The following is a 24,456-nucleotide window of genomic DNA, read 5'->3' as shown; positions in this document are numbered from 1 at the left end:
TTCCAGCTGGCATTTCTTAATGTCCCTTTCCATGCGTAACCTTCATGCCATGGGCAGAGTCCTGGAAGCATGCCAGGCAGGCACGGGAGGCCATGGCTATCGAGCTTGGCCCTTCACTTCTCGGCTCTCTCTTCTTCCTCCTGCCCTCCCTCCCCTCCTAAGGCCAGCCCTGGAGGCTGCTGCTGCTGCCCCTTGCTAAACTGTTGCTCCTTGGGCCCTCCAGGGTGTGCCGGCCTGGAGAGAACGTGATGTGCTGATTGAGCTTATCGTGGACACAGTCCCTCCCTCCTTTATTCTCTCTGTTGGGAGCCTTTGAGCTCTCCAGGGACTTTCTGCTCCCTGCGGGCTCTCCTGTCCCCTGTGCCCCTGCTTCCCTTCCAGGGCCAGTGCTGAGGACAGCTGACCTGTCTTATCTTCCTCCACACCCCATTCCCATCTCCCTAGGTCTGGCATCACGCTATAGACCTGTCCCATCCCCCATCTGTGCCTCTTTTCTTATCAGCCAGGGTCCTCCCCCTGCCATGCCTCCCCCAGGGCCCGAGGGGTAAGAGGACCCGTGACGTGACTCCCGTTCAAGTCAGTTTGGCAAGGGTTCTTGGAAGTGGGGCAGAAACTGATGGGTCCTACCTGTTCTTCAAACATCTCCCAGCGCGGGGAAGCACAGCCCAGGCCTAGCCATACCCGCTCCCTACCCAGTGCCTCCCCAAGTGCCAGGGACTCACTGCGCGCTTTCCACGCATCTGTCTCTAAGGAGGAGGGTTATTAGCCTCATTTTGGAGACACAAGGTTAGAAGGCTGGCTTGAGGTCGCCACGATTTCAATAGCAACTTCCCTAGGGAAACGCCTTATTTAGGCGCCCGGGGGTCCGAGAAGTCCGCGGCCAGCCCCGGGCTGTGAATTACGCCACACCCTTTCTGCAGAGTTCCCTCCCGCAGCGGGGGGCCCCCGAGGGCTGCGGGCTAGCGTCTCGGCTGGGGGGGCGGGGGCTCCAGGAGAGGCAGCTACAAAGCTCCGCGTGGCAGAGGAACACAAGGGCGCAGGGGGGGGCCCGCGGGCTCTGAGAAGCCCCGCGGTCTCCCGGGGCGCAGCAAGCCTCGAGGCGCTGCGGGCGGCGCGGCTGTGGCCAACCCCCACGGCGCGCGCAAACTGCCTGGAACTACTTCCCCGGAGCGGCTGCGGGGCCCAGGGCCGCGCGACAGCCGCACCGGGCGGCCGCGCGGGGCCCCGAAGCCCGTTGCCGGCGCCCGGGCGCGGCCACGTGCGCCCCGCCGAGCTCGCACGCTCCGCCGCGCCGGGCCGCGGGGCCAGCGGCAGGCACGCGCGCCCCCAGCGCGCACACACTCCCGGGCACGCACACCGACGGCCCGGCCCACGTCCGCCACGCCCCGCCCTCCCCCGCGCCCCGCCCCCGCCCTCGCGGCCCCGGCCGCCGCCCTGCCATTGGCCGCCAGGCGCGTGACGCGCGGCGCCCGGCCCCGCCCCTCGTCAGTCACTCGGCGGAGGCGGCGCTGGCGGGGACTAGTCTCGTCCGGAGACTGGCGGCGGCGGCGGCGGCGGCGGCAGCGGCCGGAGCTCGAGCCCCAGCGGCTGAGGGAGGGTGGGCGCGGGGGAGGGAGGGGGGCCGTTCCGCGACGACTCCCCGGACGGCGTTTCTCCTCCGAGCGGCGCGGGTTTCGGCTTGGGGGGGGCGGGGGTACAGCCCATCCATGACCATGGGCGACAAGAAGAGCCCGACCAGGTACCTGCTCGGAGCCGAGGGGCGGAAGGGGAGGGCGGGCTGGGGGCGGGCGGGGGCCGGCGACGACTAGGCCCCGGAGCCACCGGGCGGGGGGAGGCGCTGCTAAGATGGAGATCCGGGGGCGGGGAGGCGGCGGCGGCGGGCGGCGGCGGCGGCGGGAGGCGGTGTCGCTCCTGCCCGGGGCCGGCGGCCGTGCGCGCCGCAGCCATGGCGGCTCCTCCTCAGCCGCCCTCCTCAGCCGCCGCCGCCGCCGCCGCCGCCGCCGCCGCTCCTCCCAGACAAAGGGAGATTTAACCAGGTGGGGAGGGAGGGAGGGCGCGAGCAGGGGAGGGGAGCGGGAAGGAGCCGGCCCACTCCCCGCCGCCGGCCTCGGGCTGCCCCTGCGCGCCCCCTCCAGATCCGGCCCGCGGCTCCCCTCGCGGCCCCCCCAGCCCCGCGCTCGGGTCCACAAGTCCGCCCGCTTCCTGCGCCCGCCGCGGCCCTTCCCGGGGCGCCGCCGCCGCCTGGCGAGCGCTAGGCGATCCGGCCCGGCCCGCGGCCGCCGCGGCCGGCGGGGGCGCCCGGTTCCCGTGCCCGCCTGGTTCCCGTGCCCGCCCGCCCGCCTGCTCGCTCGCTCGCTCGCCCGCTCGCCCGCTCGCCCTTCCAGTTCCCGGGAAGGGGGGTGGGTGGGTGGTCGCGCGGGCGAAGTTTCCAGCGCCGGATTCCTGCAAAATTACGGCGGCTCACAGCGCCTGTGTTTCTGCTGTCTCTCCCTCTTTTCCCCTGCTCTCGGTCTCTTCCCTCCCCTTCCCCCGGCTCCCGACTCCTCCGAAGGCCGAAAAGACAAGCGAAACCTGCCGCCGATGAGGGCTTTTGGGATTGTAGCGTCTGCACCTTCCGAAACAGCGCCGAAGCCTTCAAATGCAGCATCTGCGACGTGAGGAAAGGCACCTCCACCAGGTACCTGGCGCTCCGTGCTACCTTTGTGGACGGACTCGGCCCGCGCTGCGGGGACAGGGTCCTGAGCCGGACTTTCCGGCCCGCTTTCCAACTTGTTGATTGCGGCCTTGGCTGCCTTTGGGGGTGGCTGATGCGGTGGTGTGGGTTCCTTGTATTTCGTGTGGGTGCATTGCCTCGTGTTGCCCGAATGATTTGTGGGAGGGAGTTTTTCCCAGCTTAACTTCACACAGGCTGCATCTGACACTTGTGTCCGTTGGCTCGGAAGGAGAGGAGGGAGCGGCACCATGGCTGCGGATTTGGGACAGGAACCTTTGTATTTATTTTTGCCATGTGCGGAGTGGCTTTGCTTTGCTTGCCCTGAGTTATTTTTCTCTCTGAGCAGTTTGGTGGTGGTGGTAGTACAATAAGGCTGGTTGAGCTTTTCTGGTAGGGAGCTGCAAATGTCTGTTACTTTCTTGCACTTGAAAATGACTGTTGGGGTTTGATAAGGAAAGTGTATTTTTTTTTTCTTTTTTTTGGGCTGAGCTGTTCAGTCCCCCCCCCCCCCCCCCCCGTGGTGGTTGTTGTTTTGAGGCTTTCTGTTTGTTTTTGATGAGCTTACACCGATTTTGCAGAATGGTGAAGAGTGACTGTTGAAGTCTGTTTAAACCTTCGTTATAATAAAGAATGTTGAAAGAATTCCTTTCCATTTCGATGAGGTGGTAAACTGCAGGTGTTATCAAAACGAGTTCAGCAGCTTTAGATTGGACATTTAGATACACTTGGAGAGAATGTCAAGACTGGCTTTGTGGTCTGTTGGTCATCTTTTAACTTCTATCTGGAATTTGTTTCAGTAGTGTTAGAGTGGAAGGTAAACTGTTGGTCCCATTTGATGGATTGACATGAGAGTGAGTGAGCGCTTAGTGAGCAGAAGTTCTTGGGGACTAAGAATTGATTGCCTTGAGTCTCCTTCCACAGGTCTTCTGGGCTTAATTGGTGGCGTTCCACTGTGACTGTGCAGTAGTACCCTGCAAGTCCAGCTGAACATTGTTCTCTTGGCGAAATGAATGTATCCTGTTAAGGTTTCGTTGCTTCATTTATATCTGGTATTAAATAGGATATTGGGCAACCTGAAGGAATGTAACTCTGAGATTAATTGCTCTCATTACTGGTGAAGAGTTCTGTGAATTCCACTAACTCTAAATAATGGGACCTTTGAATAAAAATACCCAAGAACTACAAATATTTCCCCCATAAGTAGTTTTTAAAGTAAACGCACGTCAAATTCTTGTGTTCGTGGCTTTGTAGATTTTGTTTTGCTGTCTTCAAAAGTGGGAATTCCATCGAGTGGCATGAAAGTTTAGAAATGTATTTGTTATTTAAAGCAATGATGATTGTGTAGCATCTATGAGTAATGTTTTTTTTTTTTTTTACATGTAGAATCCCTCAGAGGCCAAACCTCTTTATTGTGGTTTTGCTTTGAGTTTTACTGTAGATGATGTTCAAGTAAATGACTAGGAAACTCAGAGGAACTTGAAAACCTTACTGATGAAGAGAAACTTAAACCGAATTCCAAGAGTTCATATCTGATTTAATGCTGGGAATAATTGTAATGAAATGCGTTTCAGTTTCTACATGTATTTTTTAAAAACCTGACTCATCAACTTTTTGGAAACATGGGGAAGACTTTGACTTTAAAAATAACATATATGCTTAAACTTCTTTCGGAGCCACAGATGACAGTAATTGACATTATTAAACCATTAGATTTTTAAGAAGAATATTTTGGAGGGCTCACGAATAGGATAATCCACCTAACTTCTTATCTTCAAGAGTTGTTGTGTAACTTTGATGTCTGTTACTGGGTAGGATTTGAACACAGATCTGAGGACTTAAGTGTTTATAATACTCTTACCTGACCAAATTGGTTTCATTTTGGTTACTGCCAGTACATATATTTTGCTGTTTTCAGTTCTATGTAGAAGTTATTAGTGACCAGAACGCAAGTAACATTTTGGCTTTCTTATGTTATAAATGGACTTTATGTGGAGAAGTTCATTTAACAGGTTTTCATTCTGTCCTATCCAGTGTGTTGTTGGCTAAGTACTCTGGTACTGCTTATTGCTATGTTTTCTGCTTGGGCCTTTGTCTTGTAATTTTCTTTCTTTCTTTCTTTCTTTCTTCTTTTTTTTTTTTTTTGGTATGAACATTTTCTGTTTTGGGTAGTAGTGATCAGACTTTATTGATGTCAGTAAAAGACATGATATACTGGGTTTGGGATATTGGGTAATGGGCAAAATTTGTGATTTTAGAATAATGTGTTGACTGGCACAGAAATTGGTTTTATTGCTGTTTTTTGCTTGTTTTTATATTTCTGGTCGCCTTGGCTAGTTGGTGGTTATTTAGGAACTTGTGGCCATTTTTGTTACTGTTGTCTCATCGTCTACCAGTCAACCAAGGAGACCTGCACTGAATTAGTGGTAGTCCAGTAGGACACAGAACTGTATTTGCCCTTTGAAGATAAAGTTGATATTCCTCAATGTGATGAGAAAAAGACTGCCATTCATTCAAACAACATTTATTAAGTTCCTAGGACGTGAGAGATAGTACTGAAGACATTGAGAATGAGGGAGTGTCAAAAGGTTGGTGGGACATGTACCCAAATGATCATTAATTCAATTACAGACATGCTACTGGAGCTATAGATAGATGCTATAGAAGTTTGGAACAGTTTGGCTTGGCCGGTTAGAAGGGTCCCCTCCCTCCTATTTCTTATGGACAATGACAGTTGGTTTCTACAAAGTCACCTGCCAGCTTTTCATCACTGTTGCCATGTGCATCAGATATATAATTATTTGTTGAATTTATTTACACAGAGAGCATGTACACACTTGTTCCCATCTCCTAGATCACTCTCCAAATGCCCACAGTGATGGGTTGGGCTGGCCCAAAGCCAGAAGCTGGAAACTCCATCTGGGTCTCCCACGTGGGTGGCTAGGACTCAAGTACTTGAGCCATCATCTGCTGCTTCCCAGGGTGCACTTTATCAGGAGCTGGGACTTGAGCCCAGGCACTCTGGGATGTGAGCATCCCAATCCCGTGGCTTAACCTCCAGGCTGAACACCTGCCTCAGCATCAGATGTGTTAATTGTGCAGGTGGAATTGTGAAGGAAATTTAGAATGAGATGAGTTTTCTCTTTGGAACGACTTAAAGCAGGGTGAAATGAAAGTTAGAAGGTCCTAAGAAATACATTGAAGGAAGGGACACTTAACAGACTACTTTGAGGCTCAGTGGGTAGTAGAGATCTATATTTTAGATCTATTATCAATTTTATTTGGGTCATTGATACATTTAGTTTTTCAGCTATATAGTCTCATTTTCTAACCCTTGCTGGTTATGATTTTTAGCCTTTGATCATGGAGGGGAGTGATAGGAGATTGGAAGGTTGCTTCCCCACCATGCCGCTATATATATTCCAAGGTTCTCAAGGTAGAAGATAGGGTATGTGTGTAAGATGGCAGGTGAGTGGGTAAGAAATACTATCTCTTTCCAGTGTCATAATTAAAGTAGCAGTCTTTTTAAAAGTTGGTACTCAGGATATGAATTGGAAGGGTTAAAGAAACAGTAGTTTTGTGTTTATTCAATAACTCCATGATTCTTGGAAATTTTAATGTTTGATTTTTTCCTCCCTCCTCAAATTCAGAATCATGGTTATGATCATGGTTATGATCTTTGCTGGAAATTACAAAAACACTTCATTCTGTGATACTTTTCAAATGGGAAAATTTGCTAAGAGAAAAGGAGGTAACTACCCTGGGAGCAGAGCCAGGCCCGTTAACCTGCATTTCCTGGTATTCCTTAACAGTGGTTCTGCTCCCCAGGTCCCGCTGGTTTTATTGTAGTGTTTGTCTTTCATAACAGTTCTCTGTAAAATACATCGAAAAATTACTTCTGTCTTCCAACGCATCAAAGCTTATCAAACCTGTCACCCTCAAAGCTGGTACAAAAGCTGGTACAGTTTTAAAGATTACTCTTATCCAGAAGTGAAGTAATAATTTATTTTGTATTTGCTGTTGCATTGGACTTACTGATTTATTGGTACTGACTTGATCTTATGTGTACTTGGTGACCCTAAAGTAAATTACCTGGGTAGTTGTGGTCATTTGACAAGTTTTTATTGAGCATACTGCCATCTAGGCTGTGGATATAGGGTAAAGACAGGTCCCTGTTCTCATGCAGCTTAAAATACCATGGAGAGACAGAGAAAATTAACAAGCAAACAGAAATAATTTCAAGTAGTGACAAGTGCTGTGAAGAAATGAGAGCAGGGTAAGGTGCTGTAGAGTGATGTGAGCTGGTGGAGTGACCACTTAAAAGACAATGTTGAGATAGACATTTGGCTTTTTTGGTAAGCAGCAATGCTACTTTCTTTTGGAGCCGGAGGATAGTTCTTGGCATAGACTTACCTGTGCCATTTATAAAGCTCATTTGGTTCGGACCTTTAGAGTTAGAGCCTCTGTACAGCTTACATGTAAGCGTAAAGGTTTGATGGACTTAGAGGAAGTAAGCACATTTTGGTAACTGACACACAGGTTCTTAAAGAGAACCAGAAGCCCCAGTACACTATCTCCACCTCCTGCTATCTGATTTCTAACACTTGAGATTAGTTTCATTTGTTTTTGAACTTTGTGAGTCATACTGTATGTACATTTCTGGGTCTGGCTTCTTTCACTCATTGTATTTGCAGGATTCATCATGCTGTTGTGTTGTTTTGTGCTTTGCATTCAGATCCTTATACTAGATTCTGGAGAAAAGATCCCTCTTCACTCTGTGTTCAACAGTTGTCTCCTTCCTCAGAGCATGAGTCCATACATCTTTATGTGAATGGAATGAAACCTGCTGTGTACAACTTTGTAGAAGTCATACCAGGAGTCAATTTTTGCTTCTTATAAGTGGGATTGTTCATCTGTCATTTCTGTTTCAAGGCATTGGTTAAACACATGGAAAATTCTTGCTTTCAAGGAACTTAACCTACTTGTTGAAAAGATAGCCAGTGTAATAAAGCATCCAGGGATGTGAACATCCTGGGAGGGATGGAATGAGTGAGACAGGGAGAGCCTTAGAGGAGGTTAGAGACAGACAGGCTGGACCTTTACCCAGGAAAACCTCTCTAGGATTTAATCGAGGCCTTCATGATTCTTTGATGTAGAACTTATTGTCCAGGCTGATTCCAAGTTAGTTCTTTGTTCCCCCTTGACCTCATTTTAAACTGTTCACTCTATTTGGATGATGTTATCTACACCTTTTCACTTGTCCCATAGACAAGTGATTTCCTGATATGTTTCTTAACCATCCATCCACTACCTCCATGCATGCATCCATGGAACAGACCAGCCCACCTGCTTTCCTAGGCTTCTCTCTACATGGAAAACCTAAAGACAATTTGAATTTCACAGATTGAAAAATAGTTCCTCTATCTTAGTGCTTCTAAAATGCCAAACAGATCCCGTCCCATTCCTGCTTAATTATCTCCTGCTTGTTACTGCCTTTAGGATAAAACCAAAATTGTGAGTGTCAGAGTGGGCTTGTGATTTGGTTCTTTATTGTATCTTCCTCTAGAATTTCTGCAAGTGGCCTATAACAGCCCCATACAGCATGTGTGTGTTTTGTATCAAACCGCTTAGTGTTTTCAGAGTGTGTACCAGGATGTCTCGGATGTGTCACTTTCATACCTTCTTCACATCCTTTTTTTTTGTATTCTGAAATGCTTTTCCTTGGTTTTGAGTCCTGGCTGACTTTTATTTCTCCTTCTAGATGGCTCAGGAAATCCATCTCCCTTGAATCATGCAAACCCCTGTTAACAATACTTAACCTTATTATTATTTGATTTCCAACCTGCCTTTGTTAGGTTGGCATCTCTTTGGAGGGCAGGGACTTTGTTTTAGCTTTATTTTCTTATGTCTGTTACAGTGGCTGGCACTTGGTAGGGTTTCAGAGTGTATAGAATAAATGAATACTGGGGAAAGGAGTTGTGTTTAACAGTTGTAATAATGGTTCTTTCGTATTAGTGCATTTGTCTTGTGTGTTCAATGTTTATGGATTAGAGGAAAGTTTTCTTTGTAAAGTGTGCCCTTAAAAGTAGTATTCTTGCTTTTCTGATTTTTGTTTTTAAAGATTTATTGATTTTGAAAGTCAGAATTACAGGGAGAAGAACAGAGATTCCATCTGTTGGTTCACTCCCTACATGGAAGCAATGGCCAGTGCTGGGCCAGGCAGAAGCTAGGAGCTCCATCTGAGGTTCCCACGTGGGTGGCAGGGTCCCAAACGCTTGGGCTGTTTTCCTCTGCTTTTCCCAGGCCATTAGCAGCGAGCTGGATTGGAAGTGGAGCAGCCGGGACTGGAACTGGCACCCATATGGGATGCCAGCATAGCATGCTGCAGCTTTACCTGCTGCACCACAATGCCAGCCCCCTGGTTTTGCTTTCTAAACAAATATTAGTTCGAACTTAAAAACAGATCCAAAGCTTTGCAGCCTGTAAGCAATGAATTTAAAGTACTTTTGGAGTGGTTTTGAGCCTCAGAGCTTTGGCAGACTTACCTAAATGACATTGACTGTGACAGTTCTCTATTCCTGTTTGGTTGCCCATTTGGTAATTTCAGTAACCAGAAGTCAAAGTCTGGAAATAAAACAGGGGATCAGTGACATACACAGCCAATTTGGAGAAGTCTCAAGTAAAGTAGGATAAGGAACTAGATTGGTGTGTTTGTAAGCTGACACCTGAGGTGAGATATTAATGGTTACAGAACATTGAGTATTGCTGGGAATGCTAGTGCTGTCCATTGTGTTTCCGTGTTAGTATACTCAAAAATTGATAGTTGTACCTTGTTATACTTAATAGTCGTACGTTGGGTACACTACTATTCTGTTCAATGGTTTGGATTGGTTACTTCTGTTAAATCTTGACTCATTCACTTCATTCATTTATTTAGTTGTATTTTTAGCTCCATGCAGTGATTGATAGTGATTGATAGAGGTGCCAAGAATGAATTCTCAGTAAAAGCAAAGCAAATACCAGTACTGTGTTACTCAGAAATCATCAATAGGGGCTTGCGTTGTGGTGTAGTGGTTTAACCTACTGCTTGGGATTCCCACTTTGCGTACCAGGGTCTTTGAGACCTCACTGTTCTGCTTGTGGTCTAGCTTCCTGCTTATGTGCTTGGGAACGTCCCTGATGCAGTTCTTGGCTGCTTGTTTCAGCCTGGTCCAGAATTGGCTGTTGTGGCCATTTGGGGAGTGAACCAGTGGATGGAAGATCTCTCTCTTTTTCTCTTTTCATTCCTCCTATCAAATACATAAATATATTTTTAAAAATCATGGCTAGTTGTAATCACAAGGTAAATAGATGAACATTTTAAGTGTATTAGCTATGACTTCTCTCCCTCTGCCAGTCTAGAAAAATCTGCTTAATATCCTGTGGTTATGAAAAGAAACCTAGTGGAAGGGATGTGTAAAAAACAGTCTTACTTAAACCTTGCTCAATATGTGTTTCTACAACTTTAGAGCATTTAGAGCATTAGCAGTACTACTTGAGATGAAATTTTGGGTAGGACAAGAAACTAAAGAGTGGTGTATTGAGTCTTACTCAATGCATGGTGGTTAGTAGGAGGGAAAAGTTAAATCTGGTGCCTGCTCTCTAAAAGCAGGCCAGATTTCTTATGTATATTATAAGTTTTATTAACTGTTCTCTTTAATTTTTTTTTAAAAAAATTAAACGTTTACTGCCATAAGTAGTATGAGATAAGGTTATGAGAATAGGGATACAACTTGAGCTACTTTAAGCCAAAGAAACAAAACAAAATTTTCTGGTCTACATAGCCAGTATAATGATAAGCATACCATTCTGAATTTGGAATCAAAGTAAGAACTGCAAGAATCAGAACTCCTGTTTTCTTGCCTAATCTCTGACTCATTCTCGCTTTCTTAGAAGTTGGGCTACCATGATTGGTGAAATCTAGTTCACTAGAATTTGTTACTTGAAGAAGGAGATGGGTAGATGGGACTGTGTTGTGGCATAGCACGTTAAGCGGCTGCTTGCAACACTGGCATCCCTACATGGGCACCACTTGGAGACCTGACTACTATGCTCCTGATCCAGCTCCCTGCTGGGGTGCCTGAGAAAGTAGCAGAAGTGCTTGCACCCACTAGGGAGACCCGGAAGATCCTGGTTTTGGCCTGGCCTTTGTGGCCATTTAGGGAGTGAACCAGTGGATGGAAAATCTACTCCTCACCCCCAAAACTCTGCCTTTCAAATAGGGAGATGGGACACTTATTAGGTGGACAGAAATTTGCTATCATAGTTTAATACACCATTTTTGTTACCAGGATAATATGCATGATCAGTTCTGACTTTGAACTACAATGATGGGCATTTGGCACAGTGGTTAACTCATCACTTGGGACACCTGCATCCCATAACAGAGTGCTTGGTCCACATCCTGGTTCCTCCACTTCTAGTCCAGTTTCCTGTTAGTGAGCATCCGGGGGGGGGGGGGGCAACAGTGAAGGCTCAAGTTCTTTGGGTCCTTGCCACTGACATGGGATACCCTGATTGAGTCTCTGGGTCTCAAGTTTGATGTGGTTCAGCCCTGACTGCTGTGGGCATTTAGGGAGAACTAGCAGATGGATACTGTGTCCCTTTGTGTGTCTGCCTTTCACATTAAAGAAAGAAAATACATTTGAACTATAATTGTTGAAGGTAGGGGAGCTGTATTTCTGTCTGATGCCACCCCAGAATCTTGTAAATTACTTAAAAAGATGTTTGTTGTGTGGGTAAAGGAGAGAAAGAATATCATTGGAGATTGGTAAAATCTAAAGATACTGATGCTTTGAAGATTATTTAAAAAAAAATTTTTTTTTTATTTGACAGGCAGAGTGGACAGTGAGAGAGACAGAGAAAGGTCTTCCTTTTCCGTTGGTTCACTCCCCAATGGCCGCTGCGGCCGGTGCGCTGTGCCTGGCGCACCGCGCTGATCCAAAGGCAGGAGCCAGGTGCTTCTTCTCCTGGTGCAGGGCCCAAGGACTTGGGCCATCCTCCACTGCCTTCCCGGGCCACAGCAGAGAGCTGGACAGGAAGAGGAGCAAACGGTGTGCCGGCGCTGCAGGCGGAGGATTAGCCTATTGAGCTGCGGTGCCGGCTGATTATTTTTCTTTACATATTTTACTGAAATACAGTACACATACTAAGATACACACATAAGTGTATATATAAATGTAGGGTCTTTTTGTACTTGGTCACAACTCATAGCCAGCACCCAAATTAAGAACAAAGCATTGGGTCCCATGCCGTAACAAGTGGCTAAAGCTGCCACCTGCAGTGCCGGCATCCAATATGGGTGCCTGTTCCAGTCCCGGCTGCTCCACTTCTGATCCAGCTCTCTGCTATGGCCTGGGAAAGCAGTAGATGGCCCAAGTCCTTGGGCCCCTGTACCTGCATGGGAGACCCGGAAGAAGCTCTTGGTTCTTGGCTTTGGATTGGCCCAGCACTGGCTGTTGGGCCAACTGAGGAGTGAACCCACTGCGCCACAGTGCCGGCCCCTTGGGATACTTTTTTCTCCACATCCTTGACAGCATTTGTTATTTTTGTATGACAGGCATTCTAATCTTATAGGTTATTTTCTTATATAGCCTTTTTTGGTCATTGGTCTTTTGCACTTTAGTTATGAAGGTAATATATACTTACAGAAAATTTGGGATAAAACAACAAAAAAGCACAAAAGTTTTTTGCAATCTTGCCACTTAGAATTGTTTTATTCATTGAGCAATGTATTTATTCCTTGGATCCACAAATATTTGAGTTACTACAGGTTTCCAGGTGTTGTGTTTTAATATGCTATTTCATTAAATTTTCAAAATGATTTGGGTAGTAGTTCCATGCAAGCTAAAGTACTGTTCTGATTTTTTTTTCATTTGGAAAGGATCAAGATGTTGAAATCTGTAGGCCGGCGCTGTGGCTCAACAGGCTAATCCTCCGCCTTGCGGTGCTGGTACACCGGGTTCTAGTCCCGGTCGGGGTGCCGAATTCTGTCCCGGTTGCCCCTCTTCCAGGCCAGCTCTCTGCTATGGCCTGGGAAGGCAGTGGAGGATGGCCCAGGTCCTTAGGTCCTGCACCCGTATGGGAGACCAGGAGAAGCACCTGGCTCCTGGCTTCGGATCAGCGAGATACGCTGGCTGCAGCGGCCATTGGAGGGTGAACCAACGGCAAAAAGGAAGACCTTTCTCTCTGTCTCTCTCTCTCTCACTATCCACTCTGCCTGTCAAAAAAAAAAAAAAAAAAAGATGTTGAAATCTGTAGCATAATTAACTTTACCCAAGTCCTCTGTTAAAGATCAATTATGTGTACAAGTACAGGGGATCCACTTTTAATGTTTTTATTCTGCATTTGTTTAGAATGATGGCTCTCAACTTTTTGTGTATGTCAGTCATCTAGAAGGCTTGTTTAAACGTGTTTCTGGATCTTTCCTTCAGGGTTTCTGATTAAGTGATACTAGTGTAGGAGCTGAGACTTTGCTTTTCTAAGAAGTTTCCAGGTAATATTGATGCAACTAGTTCTGTACAGCACAACTTTGAGAACTGCTGGTTTTGATGACCTTAAAATTTTTCTACACATGAAGCTGGCCAGCTTTCCTGATAATTAAGGTGAGGATTTTGATATTACAGAAAAATTATATGTTGGCATTTCCAAGTGAACTTAAGAGAGGAACTTATTAAGAAGACAGCATTCAAGGAACTATGTTTTTAATCTAGATTTGGCATTGGAGAGGGTTCCTTAATTAATACATTGTACATAGAATAGGGATATCTGTATATTTATTGATTTATTGAAAGGCAGAGAGAGACAGACAGACATATCTTCCATCCGCTGGTTCACTCCCCAAATGACCACAACAGTCAGGGCTGGCCAGGCTGAAGCCAGGAGCCAGAAACTATCTGGGTGGGTCTCCCACATGAGTGGCAGGGGCCCAAGAATTTGGGTCATCAGCTGCTGCCGGCCAGGGGCATTAGCAAGAAGCTGGATTGGGAGAAGAACAGCCAACAGTTGGGTTGGATTTCAGATTCAAGTGAAATGTTTATAAAAATCCTATGTCTTTAGGTGGAAACCAAGTCTTATAATTGGTAAACCAATATTTCAGTGAAAAGAACTACAAAGTAAGTAATGGTGAGAACATGCAGTCTTCCCATGATTCAGAGTTACAAAATAAGAGAACTTTTAAAAATTTTTTGTATTTATTTTTTTGACAGGCAGAGTGGACAGTGAGAGAGAGACAGAGAGAGAGAAAGGTCTTCCTTTGCCGTTGGTTCACCCCGCAATGGCCGCCACTGCCGGTGTGCTGTGGCCGGTGCACCATGCTGATCCGAAGCCAGGAGCCAGGTGCTTCTCCTGGTCTCCAATGCGAGTGCAGGGTCCGAGAACCTGGGCCATCCTCCACTGCCTTCCCGGGCCACAGCAGAGAGCTGGCCTGGAAGAGGGGCAACCGGGACAGAATCCGGCGCCCCTACCGGGACTAGAACCTGGTGTGCCGGCGCCGCAGGTGGAGGATTAACCTATTGGTCGCAGCGCCGGCCGAACTTTTTTTTGCAAATTTAAAGATTAAAAAAAATTTTAGTGAGGCTGAGGAACATACCCTTAGTAGGTACGTCTAAATTGATTTAAGTTTTATGGAGGACCAATATAGCAATTGATAACAGGTAACTTTTGAAGTATTTGTACCCTGGGGGCTGGTGCTGTGGCACAGCAGGTTTAAACCACTGCAGTGCTGGGATCCCACATGGGCACCTGTTCGAGTCCCAGCTGCTTCACCTCTGATCCAGTTCCCTACTGATGTGCCTGGGAAAACAGTAGAAGATGGCCCAAATCTTTAGGCCCCTGCACCTACCTGGGAGACCCGGATGAAGCTCCTGGCTCCTAGCTTCGGTCTGTTCCAGCTCTGGCTCTTGCAGCCATTTGGGAAGTGGACCAGTGGATGTAAGATCTCTGTCTATCTGTAATTCTTTCAAATCAATAAATAAATCTTTAAAAAAGAAATATTTGTATCCTGTAACCCAGTAACATAACTTACACAAATTTGTTTGTCCTGCATGTACAAATTTTGTGTTAGGTGTACTAATCACATCATTATTATAATAAAAAGGACATTACCTAAATTTAAGGATTAATAGAGAATTATTAAGAGTTTGAAATAACCATGAGGGAGTTATTTTTCAGCTATTAAAAAATGTAAAGGGGTGTGGGAAATTCTTGTTGTGTTCAAGTCGCTGTTGACTCGAGTTGTGTGTTGACTGTGGTGGGATTTAGTAAACATGCAAATATAGAACGGCATGAGAGAATAGAGTGGTGGATGATGGATACCAAAATATGGTTAGGAAGAGTAAGTCTTAGTATAGTTCACAGAAACTTAACTGAGAGGTGGTATTTGTAATTCTTTCACTGTTGAAGAAGCTGAGGCTCAGAAAAGTAGCTTAGCTGTTTTTATAGCTAGCGGAATAGAAGAAAGGTGATTAAAAAAGTACAAATTAACGTGGCACCAGAGCATTGTAACTGCATTCTGCACACACGCACACCCTCACACACCCCTCCCCCCTTCCATCTTGCCTTCTCCAGGGAGAACCCATCAGCCTCTCCAGGCCATTCAGATTAGAGGAGGACAACAAAATAATGCAAGTGAATAGTTACTTGCTCAGAGTCAGCCTGAGATTAACCTGATCAGATCACCTATGATACAGAAAGTGACCATGAGCTTGTTTGGACTAGATGGTTTATTTTTCTTGTTGTGATGTTTTGCTTAATAAAGTTGAGTGTTTCTCATCTATCTCTTGGATAAACATAGCCATAAAGATGGGCTGAGAATAAGCAGTATTATGCGACTGCCTTACAGTCAGTCCTTGAAGTGCTGTTTGCTGCTTGATTTACTCAGAAAGTTGCACAGTTCTTTGAAAGAACAGTGCATGCCACGAAAATCACTGGTGAGAGGCGGTGAGTTTGTGAACGACTGACTCTTCCAAAGCGGTGGTGCAATGGAAGGCACTGTCTACTGGGTGGAATCAGATGGAACCCTACATATATCATTAGTTACTCAGGCTCTGGGTTCTGGATAGGTAGGTTCTGCTTCCGTAGTATGCATTGCTAGCTTTATGTACAGCTCCTCCTCTAGTTAAAATACTGACCATGTCTTATTTCTGAGTCCTAAGGGACAAAATGTATGATGTGAGCTATCAGCTCCTCTTGGGGAGAATATTTTTGGTGTACATATTTGAAATATGAGGATGCATCAAAAAGTTTAGGAAAAACGGAATTTAAAGGATTTATTTTGCTGCAAAAAGTTTTTAAAACTGCATATGAGGTTTTCAGAACATTCATGGAAAATGTATATTTTGAAAAACTGCATAATCTCAAAAAATTTTGCACCAAATAAAGTAAAAGTTTTTATCGTTTATTTTTATTCATTTGAAAGCATGACACAGAAGTTTTCTATTCTTGGTTCACCCTCTCTCCCCCCACCCCCTAAATGGCATTTATTGGTTTGAGAGGCAGAGCTACAGAGAGGGAGAGACAGAAGAGAAAGGTCTTCCACCTGCTGGTTCACTCCCCGAATGGCTGCAATGGCCAGAGCAGAGCTGATCTGATCTGATTGAAGCCAGGAGCTTCTTCCAGGTCTCCTAAGCGCTTGGGCCATTTTCCACTTATTTTCGAGGTTATAGGAGAGCGCTGCATCAGAAGTGGAGCAGCCGGGACTTGAACTGGCACTCATATGGGATGCTGGCACTGTAGGCAGCGGCTTTACCCACTATGCTGCAGCGCTGGCCCCAAAGGATCTCTTCTAGTTTAAAATACTGTGATTTATGTCCATTCTGGTAATTTATAATTCTTTTATTTAAGATTGATTTATTTATTTGAAAGAATTAGAGACAAGAGAGGGAGACAGATCTTCCATCTGCTAGTTCACTCAACAGTTGGCCGGAAACAGCCAGGGCTGGGCTAGCTGAAGCCTAGAGCCAGGAATTTCTTCCAGGTCTCCTATGTGGGTGCAAGGGCCCAATGCATTTGAGTCATCTTCCACTGCTTCTCCTAGGCCATTGGCAGGGAGCTGGATCAGGAATGGAGCAACTAGAACTCAAACCTTGGCTCCCGTATGGGCTGCTGGAGTCGCTGGCTGTGGCTTTACTTGTTATGCCACTATGCTGGCCACTATATAATAATTCTTACACATCATGATGTCAGTTACTTGTGTGATGTCAATTACTTGTTTAGAAATGTATATGGAGGAGCTGCTACCTGCAGTGCCGGCATTCCCATATGGGCGCCGGTTCATGCCCCAACTGCTCCACTTCTGATCCAGCTCACTGCTATGGCCTGGGGAAGCAGTAGAAGATGGCCCAAGTCCTAGGGCCCCTCCACCCACATGGGACACCCGGAAGAAGCTCCTGCTCCTGGCTTCGGGTTGGTGCAGCTCAGGCCATTGCGGCCAGTTGGGGAGTGAACCAGAGGATGGAAGATCTCTCTGTTTCTCTCTGCCTCTGCTCTCTCTGTGTAACTCTGACTTTCAAATAGATAAATAAATCTTAAAAAAAAAAAGAAATATATATGGAAAAATAATTTATTTGTGATGTATTCTTCCCCAGTGATATATAAATAGGAATGTATATGTTTGGGGATCTCTGGAAAACATTCCTCTCAAAAAAATTTTTTGGGTAAGGTTGAATTTATGTGTAACTGGGCAATTTTCTCATGTAAGTTATAGTTTTATAGTTTTTAGTTTTTAGTTTGGAATTCTGAATTTATAAATTAATAAGTATTTTCCCATGATCTTCCCATCCTCAGAAATTAAACTCAATACAGATTGGCAAATAGCTAGATTCAGCTAATCTCCTATTTAGAATTTCTTAGATTAGGGCTTCCCTTCAGAACACCTGGTACAGAATAAAAGTGTGTTTTTAAAGTGGGGGCACACTACAGCCCTGTGGCTATTCTTACTTAATCCTTTGTTATCTATTATTTAATTTAAAATAACAGTTACTCTTTTTAAAGTATTTAAAATTTTATTTTATTTAAAAGACACACAAAAAGAGAGGGCTAGAGACAGACATAAAGAGATAGATATACCCATTGAGGTTTATTCCTCAAATGCCTGTAACATCCAGTGCTGGGCCAGGTTGAAGCCAGGAGCCCAAATCCAGGTTTCTGCCATGGGGATCAGGGAACCAATTACTTGAGCCTTCACCTGCTGCCTCCCAGGAGGATGTGCATTAGTGGGAAGCTGGAATTGGAAGCAGAGTCATGACTTGGGATATGGCCATCCCAAGGAGCCTACCAAATGTATCCCTTTAAAACATTTTTATTCCCGGGGCTGGCGCTGTGGTGCAGTGGTTTAAAGCCCTGGCCTGAAGTGCCAGCATCTCATATGGGTGCCGGTTCTAGTCCCAGCTGCTCCTCTTCTGATCCAGCTCTCTGCTGTGGTCTGGGAAAGCAGTAGAAGATGGCCCTAGTCCTTGGGCCCCTGCACCCGCATGGGACACCCGGAAGAAGCTCCTGGTTCCTGGCTTTGGATTGGCGCAGCTCCGGCCATTATGGCCATCTGGGGAGTGAACCAGCAGATGGAAAGATTTCTCTCGGTCTCTACTTCTCTGTAACTCTCTCTTTCAAATAAATAAATATTAAAAAAAAATTTTTATTCTTAAAATATTAATATTGAATCATGCCTCAAGGCAAACCTTGGTTATGATGGAACAGGTACACATCGGATGTTTTCTTTGTTTAGCATTTATTGAACATCAGTTGTCTAGTGAGTGAGTATGCTGCATGCTGTAAGTGTAACACAGACTCCAGGGAAACTTGATTGTTTAGAGCAGTGGGACAGGGCCGGTGCTGTGGCACAGCGGGTTAAAGCCATGGTCTGCAGTGCCAGCATACCATATGGACACTGGTTAGAATCCTGGCTGCTCCTCTTCCGATCCAGCTCTTTACTACGGCCTGGGAAAGCAGTAGAAGATGGCCTAAGTCCTTGGGCCCCTGCACCCACATTGGAGACCCGGAAGAAGCTCCTGGATCCTAGCTTCAGATCAGCTCAGATCTGGCCATTGTGTTCATTTGGGGAATGAACCAGCAGATGAAAGACCTCTCTCTTTCGCTCTCTCTCTCTCTGTAACTCTTTCAAATAAATATAATAAATCTTCAAAAAAAAAAAAAAACAAACAGTGGGACACAGTTCATCAGAGTTCTTAGGTCCTAGCCCTAGCTTACCATACTGATAGAGACCAACAGTTATTGAGCATTTAACAATCATAGGCACTATGTTAATCCCATTTCATCCATTGTCTACTAAAATACTTAGAAGACTGATGTATAAATAGGTGTATTCCTATTTTACAGATATCCCAAATTTATATTAGCAAGTTACATTTAACTTCACAGGATTGCTTATTCTATTTAGTGTTTTTTCTCTGATAATGACATTACCTTCTGTACAGCCATACAGTATATAGACATTACTTTAGATGCTTGTCCATAGGTTCAGAGCTGTAACAAATTGTACTGATTTTATTCCTCTGGTATTCTTAGCTACTACTACCTTAATTTAGGTTCTCATTTCCTTTTTTTTTTTTTTAATCAGTATGAACTTAATTACAAGTTCATACTTGTCACCAGTTTCTGTGCTGTCCCAGTGGCCTTGAAACTGGTCTACCAAGTCTAGTCGGTGTTTCTTAAAGACACTTCGAGAAACACAGATCACGTTGTAGCTATTCTGCTTAAAAACTTTGTGTGCTGCCTTATTGTTCAAGGAGGTCTTTCCTTTCTTAGGATGTGCTTTCTTGTCATCTTGTTCAGTGTTTCTTGAACCTGTGCTCTTATGCCACTATGCAGTCTGCCATATGCATTTTTTTAAAGGTTTATTTATTTATTTGAAAGTCAGAGTTACATAGAGAGGAGGAGAGGCAGAGAGAGAGAGGTCTTCCATTTGCTGGTTCACTCCCCAATTGGCCACCACATCCAGAGCTGTGCTGATCCAAAGCCAGGAGCTTCTTCCGGGTCTCCAATATGGGTGCAGGGGCCCAAGGACTTGGGCCATCTTCTGCTGCTTTCCCATGCCATAGCAGAGAGCTGGATCAGAAGTGGAGCAGCCAGGTCTCTAACTGCTGACCATGTGGGATGCCGGCATCGCAGTTGGGGGCTTAACCTGTTACACCACATCCCTCATATGCACTTCTAAAAGTGCCTGAAGACTTTATCTCTTATTGCTGCCTGCTAACTGCCAGCTTCCACTTCAAGACCCAGCTCATGTTAACTTTTGGGGAAACCTTCCTTGATTCTTTTTTGATGCCCTTTATGCTATATCTCCAGCAGAGAATTATTTTGTACTGGAATTTCTTGCTTATTTGTTGCTCCATATTTATATTTGAAGCTCTCAGGAGCAGAGGCAGTGACCTACTGTTAAGCTTCAGAGGCAGCGTTTTACTGTGTCCTCATTGTACCTTTTTATAGTGCAATCAATCTATTCTCCTGATCTCTTGTTTAAGGTTTTTTTTTTTGTTTTTTTTTTTTTTTTTTGGACAGGCAGAGTTAGACAGTGAGAGAGAGAGACAGAGAGGAAGGTCTTCCTTCCATTGGTTCACCCCCCAAATGGCCACTATGGCTGGTGTGTTGCGGCTGGCGCGCTGCGCTGATCCGAAGCCAGGAGCCAGGTGCTTCTCCTGGTCTCCCATGGGGTGCAGGACCCAAGCACTTGGGCCATCCTCCACTGCACTCCCGGGCCACAGCAGAGACTGGCCTGGAAGAGGGGCAACCGGGACAGAATCTGGCACCCTAACCGGGACTAGAACCCGGGGTGCCAGTGCCGCAGGCGGAGGATTAGCCAAGTGAGCTGCGGCGCCAGCCAAGATGTTTTCTTTTTAATATAAATGTGTTCTGTGTTAGTTAATCCTCTTTGCAAGTGGGTATATTTAAAAAAAAATAAGAACACTTAGTAGTAAATACCTCAGAAATACTTCCACATTAGTTTCCTTCCTCACTTTAGTTTCTAATTTTATTTGTATAGGCTCTGTTACTTTTAAGAAAATTTCCTTGATTATCTTCCTTTCAGATTCTTATATATACATATACATATATATATATATTTTAAAGATGTGTTTATTTGAGAGAGTTACACAGAGACAGAAAGAGAGAGGTCTTCTGACCACTGGTTCACTCCTGCAATGGCCAGGAGCTTTTTCCAGGTCTCCCAAGCGGGTGCAGGGGTCCAAGGACTTGGGCCATCTTCCACTGCTTTCCCAGGCCATAGCAGAGAGCTAGATCGGAAGTGGAGCAGCTGGGACTCGAACCACCGTCCATATGGGATGGCAGCACTGCAGAGGGTGGCTTTACCTGCTATACCACAGTGCTGGCTACATAATTCTTATATGCTCTTTTGCTCACAACTGAGACAACGATTAATTACAAAGTAAGATTGTTGTGAAGCAGTGATTGTTGTTAAAAAGTGAAGACTCTTAGTAGGAAAGCTCCCAAGGAACTCTCTCCTCTGAAGTTCTGTTGCATTCTGTGCTTGCTGGCTGGAGGTTTTAGCAGCACAGTGACTGGAGTACTGTAGATTCAGAACATGGCTCAAGGAAGCAAAGGTGGGCCAGGGTCTACAAGATCGGGAAGTCTCTGTTTTGTAGCTCAGTATGGCTCACAATGGTTAGACATCTCTTAGTAAATGATTTTCAAGAGGTGGTCTAGACAATTTTTTGAACTACTAAGTAATTTAGACACTGGAATTTATTCTTCAAGGGTAAAGTCCTAGATCTTTCCCTTTCAGCTGGTACTGTTTATAAGTAAAGCCTCTGAATTGTTTGTTAGTATTTTCAGACTTAATGCTGAACTGCAGAATTGGTTTCTCAATAGATGTTACATAGAAACTTGTACTCTCAATACATAGTTTAAAAAATATTTGTAAACAGGAAATGTTCTTTACAACACTTGGTAAATTTCTTACATAGTGATGAGATCAATCCCTAGATGGGGAAAGTTTTTCTTGTAGTTAACTTGACTAATGATAACTCCATGAATCATTCTGATTCTTTTGTGGTTTTTCAAAGATATATTTCAAAATTAATTTTATTACTCATAAATAACACTGCTTACGGCATGTTGTCATAAAGATGCCGCTTTGGTTTTCTTGGTGATCAATATATTTCTCTTAAAAACTTCTTAAAAATATATTTTACTTTTTTTTTTTTTTTGAAAGATAGAGTTTTCAGACAGAGGTAGAGATAGAGAGGTCTTCCATCTGCTGGTTCATTCCCCAGATGTATGTAACGGCTGGAACTGCACCAATCTGAAGCCAGGAGTCAGGAGCCAGGAGCTTCTTCCAAGTCTCCCATGTGGGTGCAGGTGCCCAAGGAGTTGGGCCATCTTCTGCTTTTTTCCCAGGCCATAGCAGAGAGCTGGATTGGAAGAGGAGCAGCTGGGACTAGAACCGGCGCCCATATGGGATTCTGGCACTGCAGGCCAGGTTAACCCTCTGCGCCCCAGCGCCAGCCCTTAAAATATATATATATATATTTGAAAGGCAGACATACAGAGGAGAGAGAGAAAGAGAGGAATCTGGCATCTGCTGGTTCATTCCCGAATGGCTGCAACAGTTGGGGCTGGAGCCAAGAGCTTCTTCCCGGTCTCCCATGTGGGTGCAGGGGCCCAAGCACTTGGACCATCTTCTACTGCTTTTTCCAGGTACATTAGCAGGGAGCTGGATCGAAAGTGGAGCAGATGGGACTCAAACCAGTGCCCATATGGGATGATGGCACTGCAAGTGGAGGCTTAACCCATATGCCACAGTCCCGGTCTCACCAATATAGTCTTTTAAAGTGCACTTTTTACTTTAGATTATCACTGGAACTATTTATTTTCAGTTTAATGATCATGTCAAGTAAGTAGATCCTAATTGTATATTCCTGTTCCCTTATCATTTATCCAGGCTATATAGTTTTATGTGAAATAATACATTACAAATAAGATTTTTGGGGCCAGTGCCTGCAGTGCCAGCATCCCATGTGGGCGCTGTGTCAAGTCTTGGCTGCTACACTTGGGATCTAGATCTCTCTTGTGGCCTGGGAGGGTGTGGAAGATGGCCCAAATCCTTGGGCTCCTGCACCTACATGGGAGACCTGGAGAAGAGGCGCCTAGCTTTGGATTGGCATAGCTCCAGCTCTTGTGGCCAATTGGGGGAGTGAGCCAGCGGATGGAGGACCTCTCTCTCTCTCTCTCTCCCCTCTGCCTCTCTTTCTCTGTAACTCTGACTTTCAAATAAATAAATCTTTAAACAAAGATTTTTATTGTAATTTTTACCTTGTTCAGTTGTCTGTAAAGTGAAACTCAAATCTATAGTAATTTATTATTTGACTTCATTGTAGTAAGCAGTGTGGTGAGGTGGAAGATCTCTTCAGACTCTTAAAATTATGATGAATATATCTTGAATTTTTTTGTGTGTAGTTGTCATTTTAACTTTTTTACATTCTCTTGCTAATCACTCATAACTAGAGTTTGTGTTAGTATCTATTACTCAGTCTTTCATATTAAAACTCTTCTAACTGGCTTATAAACTAAGTAAGCTTACCTGGATCATAGATTTTGTTTTTAAGAAAGTAACATCATTGTTTTTTGCTTTACAAAAACATGATCATATTTTGCTTTCAAGAATAGGCCTTGGACTGACCAGTTGTTCTTTAGAACTGGGGTATTAATAGTGTAAACAAATCAAAATTGTTCTATAGTTTTGTGTTTGTTTTTTGTCTATAGTTTTGAATTTGACCTTCAGTTTATTAGCAGAATATTTGCATTCAGTTCATATCATTCATTGTGAAAGGGAACTTTAAACATTTTTGGGAAAGTGTAATTAAAAGATAAACTTCGGACTTGCCCCAAATGGTGGAGTTAGAAACGTGCCAGGGGATTCCAATACAATCCCATCAAGGTGGCATGTACTAATGCCATCTCACTAGTCCAAGTGATCAACTTCAGTTCACAATTGATCACACTGATAGGTCTAAGAGTCAAAGGGATCACACAAACAAGACTAGTGTCTGCTAATACTAACTGATAGAATCAAAAAGGGAGAGAACGATCCAACATGGGAAGCAGGATACACAGCAGACTCATAGAATGGCAGATGTCCTAAATAGCACTCTGGCCTCAGAATCAGCCCTTAAGGCATTGGGATCTGGCTGATTAGCCCATGAGACTATTTTAGGCATGGAAAGCCAAAACACTCTTGAGGGGGGAGGGAAGAAGACCTAAATGAAAGATCTCTATGAGTGAGATCTCAGTGGAAAGAACAGGGCCATCAAAGAAGGAGGTACCTTTCTCTGAAGGGAGGAGAGAACTTCCACTTTGACTATGACTGTCGGAATAAGATCGAAGTCGGCGGACCCAAAAGGCTTCCATAGCCTTGGCAACTCATGACTGGAGCCTAGGGAGATTACTGACGCCATAAACAAGAGTGTTAAATTGTTAAGTCAACAACAGGAGTCACTGTGTATTTACGTCTCGTGGGATCTGTCCTTAATGTGTTGTCCAATGTGAAGTAATGCTATAACTAGTACTGAAACAGTATTTTTACACTTTGTGTTTCTGTGTGGGTGCAAACTGATGAAATCTTTACTTAATATATACTGAATCGATCTTCTGAATATAAAGATAATTGAAAATGAAAAAGATAAACTTATTTTGGCGCAAAAATTTTGCACAGTGTTTTCACAAACCACATTTTTCAT

General features: G+C 45.0%; 1 protein-coding gene across 1 annotated transcript in view; it reads left to right on the top strand.

The window, feature by feature from the left end:
• Positions 1–1,629: 1,629 nt before the first annotated feature.
• Positions 1,630–24,456, top strand: part of RYBP (RING1 and YY1 binding protein) — an 85,676-nt gene continuing 62,849 nt past the window's right edge. The window contains exons 1-2 of the mRNA XM_062201269.1: positions 1,630–1,738; positions 2,552–2,677. Of these exons, the coding sequence (XP_062057253.1) occupies positions 1,707–1,738; positions 2,552–2,677 (158 nt within the window). The 5' untranslated portion in view covers positions 1,630–1,706. The remainder of the gene's footprint in view (positions 1,739–2,551; positions 2,678–24,456) is intronic.

This window comes from Lepus europaeus, chromosome 9 (genome assembly GCF_033115175.1).
Source record: "Lepus europaeus isolate LE1 chromosome 9, mLepTim1.pri, whole genome shotgun sequence".
NCBI lineage: Eukaryota > Metazoa > Chordata > Mammalia > Lagomorpha > Leporidae > Lepus > Lepus europaeus.
This window is presented reverse-complemented; position numbering and strand designations above follow the sequence as displayed.